The following is a 15,395-nucleotide window of genomic DNA, read 5'->3' on the forward strand; positions in this document are numbered from 1 at the left end:
TTCCTTTAATAAGTTACCTCTACATATTACATCCACGGGCTCACTGATAACATTTTTGAAGAAATTGAAACACTTTTTATTCAATTTTGATTTTGATGAGATTGAGGAGTTTTTTTCACGTGAATTCTTTCTTTTACATTCTTTTGAGAATTTCTACTATTGCTTCCCAGGGTTCTAACAATTTTTCTGTCTCAGGATTTTTATTTATTTTTTTTTCATTAATATATTATGACTTTAGTTCATATATTAATATATAAATGTATATGTCCTCAAATTCTTCTTTATTTATTTTCCTAGGATTGTATTATACTTTTTGGTTTTTATAAATAACTTCTGTAATGTTCACTCCTTTCAATTGATTTTCTGTGAATAGACAAAGATTTTCTGTTAAATTTTTTTTTCGAGGCTTCTGTCTCTTGCAAAGGTCAAATAGTTTAAATTTCAGAGTAGGTAACTCCAACTCAGCTAATAGCTTATGAAGTACCTGTACCTTAATCATAACTCTGACGCTACTTAATGTTTTTGTTAGTTTTTAATTATTTTCATTTATATAAATAGAATTAGAAGATGATATTTTATTATGTATTTTAGTTTTTTATTTTTTGAAAATTATTGTACTGATTTGTTAAGTTCATTTACTTTTGTTTGTAAATTGTCAGTGTTATGAATAAATTTCAATATCTGAGTGTACACAACACTCCTATCATGGAGGGCTGACCGAAGTTCATGATGCTGGAGAAGAGGCAAGTCAGTGGCTCCAGAACTTACTAGATTCTATTAGTATTTAACATATTGAGTGTAAAATTTTTTTTTAACCTTATTGGCCTATGAATGCATATGCATGGCCTGTTATTTATATATTATAGGTGTTTGCTTCTCATGGCAATAATGTTGATATTAATTATAAAAATCTGGTGTGGCGCACTCACACAACTTTCCTTACCGTTATGAAAATTTATCACCTGACGCAAGTGTACACACTCATCTCAAGTCTACTATTTAAAGATCTGCCAGCTGGTGACAGGACAATAATACTGGAGTCACACGAAGTCTGCTATCTCTTGATAGTGAATAATTTAATAGAATCAACAGTTGCCAACAGTTTGCATTATTGAATAAACACATTCTCTCGAATTTCGAGCTTATTTTCAATTTTAGGTGGAAACATCACTGAACATTAATTGTAGAGATTTTTATACTCAATCTTTTCCTCTTGAAATTTTTGGTTTAAATTGTATCTGAAGCCTGATAATTAAGAATCTAAAATCACACTTTGCATTGATGGGGCGGAGCTCCTGAGATTTTTACAGATATGGGACTTGTGGAAGTTGATGGAGCTTAGCAATGAGACTATTTAAGGTATAAATTTGATCGAAATCGTTGGCGCCGTTTTCGACAAAATCGCAAAAAACCCTGTTTTTGACAACATTTTCGCCATTTTAGCCGCCATCTTGAATTGCATTTGATCGAAATTGTTCTTGTCTGATCCTCATAGGGAAAGGACCTTAAGTTCCAAATTTCAAGTCATTCCGTTAATTGGGAGATATCGTGTACACAGACGCACATACACTCATACAGACCAATGCCCAAAAACCACTTTTTTGGACTCAGGGGACCTTGAAACGTATAGAAATTTAGAAATTGGGGTACCTTAATTTTTTCCGGAAAGGAATACTTTCCTTACTTATGGTAATAGGGCAAGGAAAGTAAAAAAAGTCCAATCACAGTGGTTTGTAACCGTTATTAGTCATCACAGAAAAGTAATTTCAAAGAGCTAATTGAATAGAAACGTTACCTGCGCATGCGTATTATAGTGATGTGTTGGGATCAGATAGCCATGACGTGGCTATGGTTCTTTATACTTTTAGGTTATGTTATGAACATGACTTACTGACTGTTAAATCTTGTATTTTGACTAAATTCTCTTGTCCGCTGAAAGAATTATGTAAATTCTCATTGGAAGCAAATCTTATTAATCAAAAGATGGATAAAGCTGAAACAATGATGCTGAAAATGGGTTGGTCTCAAGGTATCAGTTTTTCTTTACTTCCACTTTGACAGATAAAAGAGGTTATGCATGTTCAACATGTTGCTTTAAATAAAATATAGTGTAGAATAAATTTAATTATAGCATTATTTTTATTTTCTTGGATTTAATAATACATAAAATTTATAAAAATAATTGACCAAGGACCGACATATTACATCTAAAAACTGTTTCCGACCCAAATTTTGATTTAGTCTGTACTTACTTTTTACTTTTACTTTAACCGTCTTCCCAGCAGTCCTGTGGCTGTAGGAGTCGTCATATTTTAAGGATTATCTCCTGTGTATGTATGTATGTTCATCTTCATATTCATGTATGTAGTAGTATGGCCGGTCAGTCAAATATCCTCTGAGCTGCTTTACGAAAACTCTATTTCCTGTGATTGATTTCAGGTAGCAGGTTGTAGAAAAAAGACCCTGCATATGTTGGGGATTTGCTATATTTTCCTAGTCGGTGTTGAGGTAGGTTTAGGTTGTGTTGGTTTCGCAGGTTGTAGCTGTGAAGATCCGATCTTAGAGTGGGATTTGTGTTCCTTGCTTGCACTATTGATTCCAAAATGTAGAGCGATATGACTGTCAGAATTTTGCTGCTCTTGAATAGGTCTCTGCAGTGCTCAATCCTATCATCTCTTAGTACCGTTCTTATTGCTCTTTTTTTTGATTCTCAGTATTCTTTCAAGGTTTGTTTGTGCTGTTGAACCCCAAGCCGCAATGCCATAACGAAGGTGCGATGCAAATAGTGAGTGATATGCAATAAAGGCAGTGCCTTCATCTGAGATGTGTCGTATTCTTGGGATCACATAGGCTGCTGAGGATAATTTCTCACTAAGGTGGTCTATATGGTGCTGCCATGTCAGGTGGCTGTCTATTAGTATGCCAAGGAATTTTGTGGAGCTTTTTGTCATCTATATGTTCCGTTTCTGCGCCATTTCCTGTAGGTGTGAATTTGATGTGGACTGTTTTGTTTTTGTTCATAGTTAGATGTAGTCTATTGCATATTGTGGTTACTTCCTCTATTGCCGGTTCAATTATATTTGTTATTGGTGTGGTATTCTCAGATGGGATAAGTATTGTGGTGTCATCCGCAAATAAGATGCATTTTTCCTCACTCTGTAGTTCCTTTGGAAAATCATTTATGTACACCAGGAAGAGTAGAGGGTCCAGTATAAATGGATCCCTGGGGTACACCTCTGGTCACTGGGCGAAGCGAAGATTTGTAGGTAGTGGTGAAGTTGTTGTTATGGTGGTCAATCTCTACATACTGTAGTCTTTCTGATAGGTTGTTCTCGATCCATTCAAGTGCTTTACCCTCAATTCTCAACTTTTTCAATTTTAATTTTAAGATGTTCCAGTCTATGGAGTCGAACGCTTTTTGCAGGTCTATGAAGAGTCCAGTGGCTGTTTTGTGCGTTTCCCATATGCTATTTATGTCGTTGCATAGTTCTGATATAGCTGTAGTAGTGCTAAGGCCCCTCCTGAATCCATGTTGTCTCAGTCAGTAATTTGTTGCTTTCAAGGTGAGTCATCAGTTGGTTGTATATTGCCCGCTCTATGATCTTAGATGTCACTGGAAGATTAGCAATTGGTCTATAATTCTTTGCATCATTTTTATTTCCACTTTTAAATTTTGGGTAAATTTTGGCGATTTTGAGTTTTTTTGGGAATGCAGCCTGTTCCATAGACGAATTTACTATGTCCAGTAGTGGCATAGTTAGTTCTTCCCCACAGTACTTTAGAATTTTACCCGTGATGTCATCGTGGCCAGCAGAGTTGTTGAATTTAAGTCTTGCAAGTAGATGGTCCAGTTCTTTTTTAGTAATTTTCCTGAATTCGCAGAGTGCTGGTATATCAAATTTATTTCCTGGGTTGTGAGGTATTATTTCGTTGGTTGCGGTAGTGTTTTCCTGGGTGAAGTATGTGTTTAAAAAGTTACTGATTTGGTAGGGGTCTGTTATTCTCTTTTTATCTGTTATCAGGCAAAGATTTTCCTGTTTTCCTGTACATTGGTTGTTTCTTTCATTATCTATTATTCTCCAAAACGTATGAGTTCTATTATTAGAGCATTCTAATTTACTTTTCAAATGTGTCTTTTTTTATTCATCACTTCCAAATGATATAGCTTTTTCAGATTGTTGTAGTGTTCCTTGTCTGTTGCAGATCCAGTAAGCATGTATCTATTTTGAGCATTGGCTAGTCTTCTTTTTAAAATAATGGTGTTGTTATCCCAGAATGTTGTTTTTAGAAAATTACTGATTTTCTTGGGCTCTCTAGGCATTATGTGATCCATATGAAGTCGCAGTATTTTAGTGAAATTGTTATACTTTGAGTCAACCTGTGCAAATTCAGTTATTGTACTCCAGCTTATTTGTGCTAATTCCGATTTCAATGATTCTAGGTTTTGTAGTGAGTAATTCCTGGCATATCTATACATTGTAGATTTGGTATTGGAAGTTGAGTGGATTTCACAGAACAGTGTATGATGATCTGATATTTGGTTGGGTAAGCTGTGCATTTGATAAGATCAGTTGACAGGTTGTGGTAGCAACCATCAATGCTTGTCATTGATGACATTCTTATTCTTGTAGCCGGTATGTCGTATATAGAGCATCCATGCTGTGTGAGCATGTTTCTCAGATCTTTGTAGTTTTGTTTGTCAGTGTTAAGTATGTTAATATTAGTATCTCGAGTTTAGAGTTTGTTAGAGTAGTATTAGAGTTTGTTATGAGTTTTGTTAGTTGTAGTTCTTCCTGTTTGAGGCCGTGCTCAGACAGGATTACTATATCTGGGGAAAATTGATTTAGCTCTATTGTAAGTCGATCTATTTTTCCTTGTAGGCATCTTTGGATGTTAAGGTGGTAGATTGTAAATAGTTTGTTTTTTCTATGACAAAGGAGGCTTTGTTTTGTTTGGATTTCTTTTGCTTTATTAGTTTTGGTTTCTGATTGCTGTGTTGTAGTTGTTTTAGTGAGGCGATTTTCTATGTTTCGTGAAGAGGTGAGGCCAACTCCTCGTTTGGGAATTTCTTGTTGCTGTTCTCCCCGTCCCTGGTCAGTGCCTCCATCAGCCTCTCAGCCAAAATCCTAGATCCCTCTCCAGTCAGATGTAGTCCGTCCCATCCTAAATGGTGTTTGTTAAGACAGTTTGAATTGTCTACAAATGTTACCCTCAGTTGCTCGCACATGAAGTTCAATGCCTTGTTTGTCTCAGTGATAAACTCCTCATTTACATCCTTCCGAGTCGGTATAGATGCCACGTACCACTTGGTGTGTGGGAAGCGCTTGATATTTGCTTCAATTGTGAGCCAAACAGGGCGCATTACGTGGTTTGGTGTTTTTGACCTAGGTAGATTGTTTGAGCCAATGTTGATTAGTACCTTTGGAGGTAGTGTGGTTCTGTTTTTTAAGTATCTACTAATATCTTGAATTTTCCCACCTGGGATGATTTCCACATTTATGGCCTGTTTGCTCTTATCCTGTATTATACTTGTGGCATGCTTTAGTAAGGAATCACCCACTATCATTGTCCTGCCGTTCTGCGCTTCACCCCCACTCACCTCCCCCCCTCGGTTCGCTGGCAGCAGCTCCTCATCTATTTCCCTGCTTGGCTGTTTTGCAACTGGCGGTACAGTCTTTGTTTTAACAGATGGGCTGTTGGCATCCGTGTGTCCCCGGCCGCCCTCTCCTGCTCCCCCCCCACCGCCCTCGATGTCATTCACCAACCTTCTTGTATCCTCCTCTGCCTTTCTCCTGATGGGGCATGTTGGCTCAGGGTAGATGCCCTGCGTGAAGTCGAAAATTACATTTTCTAGCCTATAAATAACATCAGTCTTCCTCGCCAATGCATCTGAGAGTCTATTTCTATCCGTTTTTCACAATTGGATTTCGTCTTTAAGTTCTTTTATATCCTCAAGTAGAAGTTTAATTATTTTATCATAATGGTCAGTATGACTTGTCCTAGTTATGTTTCTTGGTGTTGGGTTATGGCGCATACATGTATTAGTTGCAGATACAGAGTTTGTGTGAGCTGCAGAGTCATTCAACATTGATGAAATTAGGATGGCTTCGTCAGTAATTAGTGTTGTACAGTTTTCACACATCCATGTTTGTTCATTGAATTCTCCTTTCATCATCAAGTTATAATGTTCGTCAGTAACGTCTACACAATTTATGTGGTACCATTTGTTACTATCACATTCACAGGCCACTGCCCTATCCTCATCATGCACTATGAGTTTGCAGATACTACACATGGAGTGGTGTCGAGTACCTATTTCATCAGTATTTTTGGCAGTGCTAGTTGTAGGCTTTGTTTTTTTAGTTTTCTGTGACGTTGTAGGTTGTTTATTCTACATCTTGTAAGAGTTAATACAATTAGTGGAATATTCTAAAGCTTGTCTTTTGTTGAGAATCGGTCAATCTACAGTCAATGATAGCCTACAAAGAAATTAAGTTCCTTGAAGATTTCCTATTAATTAGTTGTATCTTGAAAAGTGGTCAATGATATGCATGTAAGTTAACAGTTGTCAAATATTTAAAATATAAAGAGCATCAATTAGGCTATGTCAAATGTAAATTTACAGGTAAACAAGTCTTAAGTACCTACTTGTTTTCAGCATTAATTTTTCAAATCGTATAAATTTATATTTAATAATTTAATCACATTTAAAGTTGTAGTTTTGTAGTAGTAGTAGAAATATTTGTAGTTTTAAGAAATATTTATGCTCAAACTTCAGTTTCGATAAAACAAATTTTGTCGTTGTATTATACGGGTTCAAAAGTAGGTTATGATACTTCACTTTTCATATTATTTGTATCCAATTTTTAGGGCAAATACAAGCAAATAGTTACATCTAAGAAGTTTTAAATCTTTGTGAATTCACAATATAACTTTGTGACTATTCACCTCCCTATTATCATCATCAATTATTATCATTTTTAGCAATACTCAGAATTTGATAAATTTGTATTGTACATTTTGCTAGACAGTCAGAATTACAATAGGTATAGTTTATAGAAAACTCGGCAAACTATTGCTATACTATCATAAGTACAATTTATTTTTATTATTAAAAATCAATCAGGACTACATGAAAACTTGAGTGTAGATGAGATTGAAAAATTACACCTTTTTAAGGATGCTATTTTCATACATCGTGATAAATCCTTCATCTTCATCTCAAATCCAATTGAAAAATTGACAAATTTAAGTATATCGTAATGATTGTAAAATATTGAATGAGAATAAATATGAGTCCTGATAAAGACTTAATATCCTTTACTCATTGTTCCATAAAGTTGAGTAGACCTACTTAATTAAAACTTTTCTAGGACGAGGTCTTGGTAAAAACGAGGATGGTGTAAAAAGTGCTATCAAATTAAACTCACAAATGTCGCGTCAAGGGATTGGTTACAGTGAAGTAGATACTGACTCATGGTGGGTCAGAATCTACGATGAAGCTGCAAAAAATGTTACCAGCTATACACCGTCAGAGGTGAGTTAAATCACAAATTATACTTACTTTGTTGATGATAATGATACTGATTTATAGCTACATGTTTGACGAGATACATCAATATTAATTTACAGTATTAATATCATATCAGTGACAGTGAAAATTATCATTCCCTGAGTTCTTCTAGGACTTTTCATACTCGTTTGGCTGGGCTGCGTAGTAATAATTCCATTTGAAATCAAAAGAATAATACTTTCACTGCACTTATGCATACGTACACAGATACTTCTATGACTTAGCTGTAGCTAACGTTGCCAAGCTTTTTAAAACTGCAACATTCTCAAATGTCCAGTTTAACCGCATTTCCAAGCATTTAGAATATCATCCCTGATATTCCAGTAGTGCTAAAAATGTTCCAGGGTTTAAGGATGAAAAGGAAATTGATGAAAACATTGCAAAAATGTTTTTTTTCTGATATCACTATGTCGTAATAAGTTGGAATTTTATATTAACCCAAAATGTCTCCAACCTAAAATGCAACCTATAATTATTTTCAATTAATGTTTGTCAATGTCGAGACATTTTGAGCAGAAAACATGATATTTTCGACATTATAGGAACTTTTGTTTCAAAAGATAAGTGGATGGTAAAAGCGAGAAAGTTTCATAGTGAAGGAGAGCGGCCGAATGGTGTGCCTCCATTTTTATTGAACGAGCGTTAGCGATTTCTCACTTTTGACTTACTCAGGTCAAAGTCGTTGTCCGTATGTTTGTATGTTCTACAATAACTTTAGAAAGAGTTGATCAATCAGCTTCAAATTTTGAACACTTATTCTTCGAACCTTTTTACAGGTCAAGTTCGTTGGGCAACAAAATTGACTCACTCCTTCGTCTTTTTTAGGATATAAAACTGACATTGAAAGTTTATAAGGAAAGAAGCTGTTGTGATTTATTATTTAGTATTTAGAATTCATTACATGCAATTACTAACAGTTTTTCCATTCATTGATAACATCAGCTGAGCCTATTTGGGAGCTATCACACAGTCCTTCATGCGCTGACACATGATTTCAGCTGGTTAATATACTCGTACAACATAATTTAAAACTTTTATTTACATCAACAAATTGATACGGGTTGAGATATCAATGTGCGGTTTTCGCCATTCATTTTCTCTTGGAACTCTGTATCGAAATCCGTATAGCATGACCACCTTCTCATGAAAAAAAAAAAGAATTTGAATTCATATGAGGGACAAAGATGTTGAAGCGACAGAGTAATTTTACATTTCAAATAGTATCCCCAATGGAACCTACTGTCAAATAATTATTGTAAAATAAATATTTAGCTGTTTCCATAATTTTTACCAACTATAATTGAAATTTGGGGGTTTCAAAGATTACAATACTGGGTTCTCCAACCCAGGGGGTCACTAGTGCTATCAATTGCTGGGACCAACAAAAACATGAGATCTCTTGAAAAATTCAGCGACTGCAAGTCACATGATTATCATCGGTGAGAATGACAACCCTGTCTCTAATAATCCAAGCAGTGTTGCATGGCAGCCTTTCTCATTGCAATCAGCTGCTTGCAGTTGGGATGTTTGGGTCAAACAACATTTTGTAAATTGCCAGTCTTCAGCATACAATTTAGTACAAAATACATAGCATGCAGTCCACAACTTTCAAATTCCTAAAGTAGGGTTTACATTAGTCAAGTTTCCTTGAATTCTAGGAAACTTTAATTTTTATCGGTTTCTTTGAATTCAAGGGAACTTCAAACTAAAAAAGAAGAAACTTGAATTCACTATATCAATGTAAACCCATCTTCTAGTTTTCTTGAATTCAAGTTTTGGATCGACAAAACTTCAATGTTCAAGTTTTCTCGACTCGAGAAGATTTTGAAAAAAATAAGATAAACAGTCGTAGAACAACTAAATAAGAAAGTATAATGCATTTGTGATATGGGAGATTTATTAGAAATTGCATTTAATCAACTGCTGGAGTATTATCACTATAATAATTGAACGAGCGTTAGCGAGTTCTCACCTTTGACTCACTTAGGGTCAAAGTCGGTGTCCGTTGTCTGATTGTATGTTCTACAATAACTTGAGAAAGAATTGAATAATCAGCTTCAAATTTTGAACACGTATTCTTCGAACCTTTTTACAGGCCAAGTTCTTGCTACCGCAGCACTATAGTTCATTACCGATTGCAACTGTTTTTTAGAAGTCTTAGGATTAGCAGCTCGCAAGATTGGTTTTCTTACCTCAATTTTATCCACTAGTCTTTTGACTTCTGAACTAGTACATTTCCCAACTGTTTGAGAATCATCAACTCGTAAGACTGGGTTCCTATTATTAAATATATCAGTACGTTGGGTCAACTCAGTATAGTTTTTATTAATTATTTCAAGTTTATCAAGCACAAAACTTTACTGATCTCTGTTCACAATTGTTTAAGATTATTCACGTTTGCTATCTGTACAGACTAAAACTCACACTTTTTACTTTATCCGGCTATACAGTTCATCCATGATGAACTTTGGCCTCCTCAACATGACGCCTCCACGTATCTCTATCTTGTGCTCTCCGCCGCCAGTTTGTCACTCCCAGCACACGTAGATCACCCATCAACTCACACTATCTGGGGCCTATTTCACAAAGGTACAAGTATTGTTACCAACCATGGTTACGGACAAGTACTTGTAGTTACAAGTTTACAAGTACTCACGTTTCACAAAAATTTATGATCTACAAGTTTACAATTTTACAAGTCTACATGTACTTCAATACTAAACATAACCTATTTTCATGATAATTTCCTTTTTTCATCCTTTATAAAGGTAACTTGTACTTTTCAATAATTACTTTGAAAATATTTGAAAGCAATATAATGTTTTTTCACAGTCTACTTCATTGATTGCTGAATTTGTATCCTACACAGTATATGTACTCTGTATATATATAATGTATACTATATATACTGTGTACACATACTATATATACTATAGTACACATAACCTATGAGGTAACACATTAAAAACTATTTTTTAAATTTAATTTCCTAACGCATATATTTCCAAAATAATGAATTATAGAGGAATATAGGGCATTTTTGATTATTAGAAATATTTATTGAATATTTAAAATCATTTTAATGATCACTTGTAAATCCTTTACATAGCTTTCCACTTCGGTAGAAATTTCATAGTTACGAACAAGTAATTTTGACAAAAATTGTTAGCTACAATAAAAATCTTTGTGAAACACTTGTTAGTAACAAGCAAATCACTTGTAAACTTGTAGAAATTCATTGTAACTACAAGTTTACAATTCTGATTTTGTGAAACGCTTGTAATCAGCTGTTCTCCAAAACCATGGTTGGCAACTAACAAGACTTGTAACCTACTTGTACCTTCGTGAAACAGGCCCCTGGACTCAAATCGTACGACTCCAGTCGAAGATACTCTAGTCTCTCGACCTTACGACTTTCTTGCCCATTGTCACTACTCAGTTCCATGCTACTCCATTTCAACCTCACATTATTAAAAATATGATACGGTACTCAATTCGTCACTACTGCGCATGTAACAAATTTTATAATGATAATTATGAATATATTTAATAATAATATTATCTTATCTAATTCTTATTATTGTCTTATCTTGAATGATAAACACTTTCATAAAACAACTTCACTTTTATTAAAAAATACATTGTACTACGCAACTCTAGTCACTTCTCGACCAACATGTCGAGTCGCTGTTCGACTCAGTTTCACAGTCGCGGAGACTAGAGTGAGTGTCACCATTTGAAAACACATGCTGCGTCGAGAAGAGACTAGAGTCGCAGCCTCTTCTAGATTCGCGTAAGTGTGAGTTTAAAGCCTTGTACACACGTCCGTACAGATTCGCGCGAACAATCGTATGTACATATGCCTCAACATTCACTGTACGTCCTTGTGGACGCGATCCACGTATGCCTCGGCATTCAAAAAGCTATCTGATTTGCAGACGACACGAAGACATGGTAGATGTAGATTTTCCACATCATGACAACAATGGCGTCATTCCATCATTGAAGATAGTTATCACAAATTGCAGCAGTATCATTTTATTTCAATGACTTATATAATAAAATCAAAAATAAAACTTGACAAATGATGTTGGTGGGTTGAACGATTGTAGGTTGAAGTAAGGAAATAAATTGCTACATGACATAATATTGACAATTCAAACTTTCTTAGGTTGTCAAAACATTATCTTGTTAATATACTGAATCTAATTCAACTAGTTATCTAAACAAAAAATGATATCATCATGAGGGAAGCAATAACTCCACAAGAACGATTGGCTCTAACTTTGAGATTCTTGGCATTAGGCGATTCATTTGTTGGTTTCCAATATCTATTCTGAATCTCAAAAAAAGCAAAATTCTACAATAATTCCAGAAGTTTTGATGACCTAATCAAAGCACTTAACACTGTCTCACAAAATTGACAGTCTTCTTTAAGGAAATTAGCCATAAATTGAATCAAATACTTAATTGCTGCCCATTTTAAACTAACTCTGCTCATACACATGACAAAACAAGATTCTCCAAAAGATTAGCTTCAAGATTTACCTTCAAGGGAATACTAGTTCAAAGTTTGAATAAATCTCTCTATAGATAGCCTAGCTATCTAAAACGTATAATATCATATTGAAGATTACAATTTTAATTAACAACTCTGATTGATAACATGAAACAAACACAAGATGATTTGATAGCCACAGTAAAATAATATTTGAGCTATACTTTCTTGTAGGAACCCTGTAGAGAAGCTTTTTTCACTTAAATTATGCAGTTCTAAATTTGTTAATCATGATACGAATTATATACTCCTTGCATGTTTCTATTTTAATATTTGACAATCCACATATCCTACAAAATTACAAAAATCCTACAATTTACAATTAGTTATTGGATCACAATTTGATTTGTCATTCATTAACCTAATTCATTGGAATTAGGTTATGACGCCTTCAATGTTTACGTTTTGCCTCACCCGTATGGCAAAATCGCGTCCACACGTACATTCAATGCTCGCCCGAGGCGCCTTTGAGCACGCCAAAATACCGACAGGGTTCCGGTTCGCCCACATGCCTCAGCGAACAGTGTCCACACGTGCGAATGCAAGCCCATACACGTATGCTCACCCGAGGCAAACGTACGTGTGTACACCGTTTAACCTAACCCAACTCCTACCTGCTTATTCACCAGTGACGTCACAGCAGCACGGCACGTCTCACAAAACCATCGAACAATATCTTCTAACTCTTGATTTTTTTATAATTATGTGTTGAGACGTTGATACACTTTATATGAAACCATGAATGACACAATCCCTCACACATTAGTGCATTATCACCCCCAAAAACCTCACAATTGAAAAATCGATTCATCATTACGATCCACTGCCATCACGATCAGTCACCATCATCACCATCGTGATGAGCAAGCAGCAATATTTGGTTGGTCGGAAAAAATTCTCGAATTAACTAACTTGCGGATAATCCTCTGGAAATGGAGAACCAAGGAAGAGTAGCATATTATACAGAATAATGTTGAATGATTTGTGCTAAATTTATTATTCTGGTGTATGGGCCACAGTGTAAAAATAACAAATGAAGACATGGGTAAAGTGTGGTCTCTCTATGGAGCTGATCATCAACTATTAATCTCCTTAGAAAAAACTTTCACAAAAGGGCGGCTTTTAGTTTTTTTTTAAATAATTTCAAATGAATGAATGAGGGGTTTGAAGATGAAGTTACTTTATCATGTGATGAGAACACTCAATAAAATTCCATTTTATAACAATAATCCAAGCAGTTTGAAAACCATTATGTATGTTTTTTGTTTATTGACAGGTAGAAGATCCTAAGAATGACGAAACATTGAAACCTCGTAAACGAAAATCATCAAATGAAAGGTAAACACTATTATGCAAGCTAATTTGACAGTGTTATGAATTCTCCACCATCATTATTCCTTTCCTCATTAGTTCAGTCACTACATCGGTGCTTGTAATATTTATATTGTAGTTATGATTTTTTAATATATTATTTGGATACATGAGAGAAGTCCAGAACCAGTTTCTTGATGCAAAAATTCCTTGTGCTAGATACATGATGGCCCAAAAACATCGTATTTTCGGATCATTTCCCAATTTCAGCCATTTCTGCCAAATCCAGTAATCGAACAGAAAAATTTGCTCTCGACTTTTCTTTAGATTATGAAATTCTCTATCTCATATAGATTTCCAGTTACACCTGACAACAATGCTCCTTGTATTGTGAAAAACACCTTATTTTCAGCTTCAATCATCATCAACTACATTGTCCTCACATTGATATTTCGCACAATGACATAAGTTTCATGAGATTATGTTCTATGAGAATCACCCGTTAGATGCACTTCATTTCTAACTTCGTTAGCAAAGAAATTTTTAATAAGTTAACTTAGCAAGGAAATTTTGCATGAAGAAATTGGTTCTGAACTCCTCTCATGTATCCAAATAATATATTGAAAAATCAGAGCTACAATATAAATTGCAAGCACACCCCGTTTTTTATGTCTATATTGACTGGACTACATTACTCATCCTCATCCTAAACAGTTGCACATATATTTTAACATTATCATCTATTATTGAGTTGGAGAGAATAAACCTTTGGTTTTGGTTTCCGTGCTTTTTCTTATAATGAATAAAAGCTTCCAATTAGGAAGTATCTCGAAATCATTATGAGTGACTATATTCATTCCATTTTAAGTAAATAGTAATTGGCTCATTTAGAAAAAAAGATAACAGAATAAATTAATTAATCTCTTCTCAAGATTTATTTATTACCGTAAACATCTATTACAAAGCATCAAGCAACATCACAGGATAAGTGCACATGCTATTACCATTATTCAACTACACCGCGATGTGTTTTTGGTAACCTCTATCTCTATCAAGTTGATACTAGTATAAAATGTTGATGATAGAGATTTTTCCCTCTTATTTAATTAAAATGTGTTTTTTGCAGGAATAATTCGAATGGTGTACAGAAAAATAAGAAGCAGAAGAAAACAAAGAAAAATAAGGAATACTCAGAAAAAACCAGCTAATATATTCTGGAATTATTTTGTTGTTAAGAAGTATTAAAATGTGAATAACCTGTTAGAACTTTGATAACAAAGAAAAACCTGCTAACAAGTAAATGGGCCATATGAATGAAGTTGAGCATTTGCTTATACTTCTAAAATATGGAGAATTTGCTTCATTTTCTATGAATAAACGTGAGCAAAACCTTTTACTCATGCTCATCAAAAAATAGTTTGAGCATTTGCTCAAGAGTAAAAGCTTTTACTCAAAACTGTATGAATAAACTAGAGCATTTGCTCAACTTTTAAAGCAAATACAGCTTATAGCTCTACCCTTTTCAAACACCACACCGTTGTTTAATTGTTTGTAGCTTATGTGGAAATATTATGAATTACCAAAATATTTCATATCAATTATAAAAAATTATAATTTAATCATGAAGCATATTTTCTTGACAAATGATTGAAATATATTTGAGATATAATTGCCAGGATAGCCGAGACAGCGTTGAACCCTTCAGTCTGCTAGCGCTACCTGGTCGTGGGCACCAATCCCGCTGTAGGCATGGACGTTCGATCATCTCATAAAATCACCCACGCATCAGCTAAATGCTCATGTGGTCATCATCCGCAATAAAAAAATGATTATTATCAGAACGAATTAACAATTAATATCAGATAAGTTGAATGACAAGCTATCTACCGTAGAAAGGGCGGTGGGAAAGGGAAAGTGGCAACAAAGCCTTCCTATTATTTCTGACTTCATAAC

At 34.6% G+C, this 15,395-nt stretch overlaps 1 protein-coding gene across 1 annotated transcript; it reads left to right on the forward strand.

Annotated features, from left to right (window-relative positions):
* Positions 1-1,813: 1,813 nt before the first annotated feature.
* LOC111046042 (G patch domain-containing protein 4) lies at positions 1,814-14,743 on the forward strand. Its single transcript, XM_022331528.2, has 4 exons — positions 1,814-2,029; positions 7,374-7,537; positions 13,408-13,469; positions 14,569-14,743. Exons 1-4 carry the CDS (start codon positions 1,849-1,851, stop codon positions 14,648-14,650), a joined length of 489 nt encoding a protein of 162 aa, XP_022187220.2. The 5' UTR covers positions 1,814-1,848; the 3' UTR covers positions 14,651-14,743.
* Positions 14,744-15,395: the final 652 nt, after the last annotated feature.

Source organism: Nilaparvata lugens, chromosome 3 (assembly GCF_014356525.2).
Source record: "Nilaparvata lugens isolate BPH chromosome 3, ASM1435652v1, whole genome shotgun sequence".
NCBI lineage: Eukaryota > Metazoa > Arthropoda > Insecta > Hemiptera > Delphacidae > Nilaparvata > Nilaparvata lugens.

What these genes read in the sequence shown, in the direction of transcription:
- LOC111046042 (XM_022331528.2), top strand. Translation starts at nt 1,849, where the DNA reads ATGGTTCTTTATACTTTTAGGTTATGTTATGAACATGACTTACTGACT. An exon ending in GAAAATGGGTTGGTCTCAAG is followed by an intron (nt 2,030 to 7,373) that starts GTATCAGTTTTT and finishes AAACTTTTCTAG; the next exon opens with GACGAGGTCTTGGTAAAAAC. An exon ending in CCAGCTATACACCGTCAGAG is followed by an intron (nt 7,538 to 13,407) that starts GTGAGTTAAATC and finishes GTTTATTGACAG; the next exon opens with GTAGAAGATCCTAAGAATGA.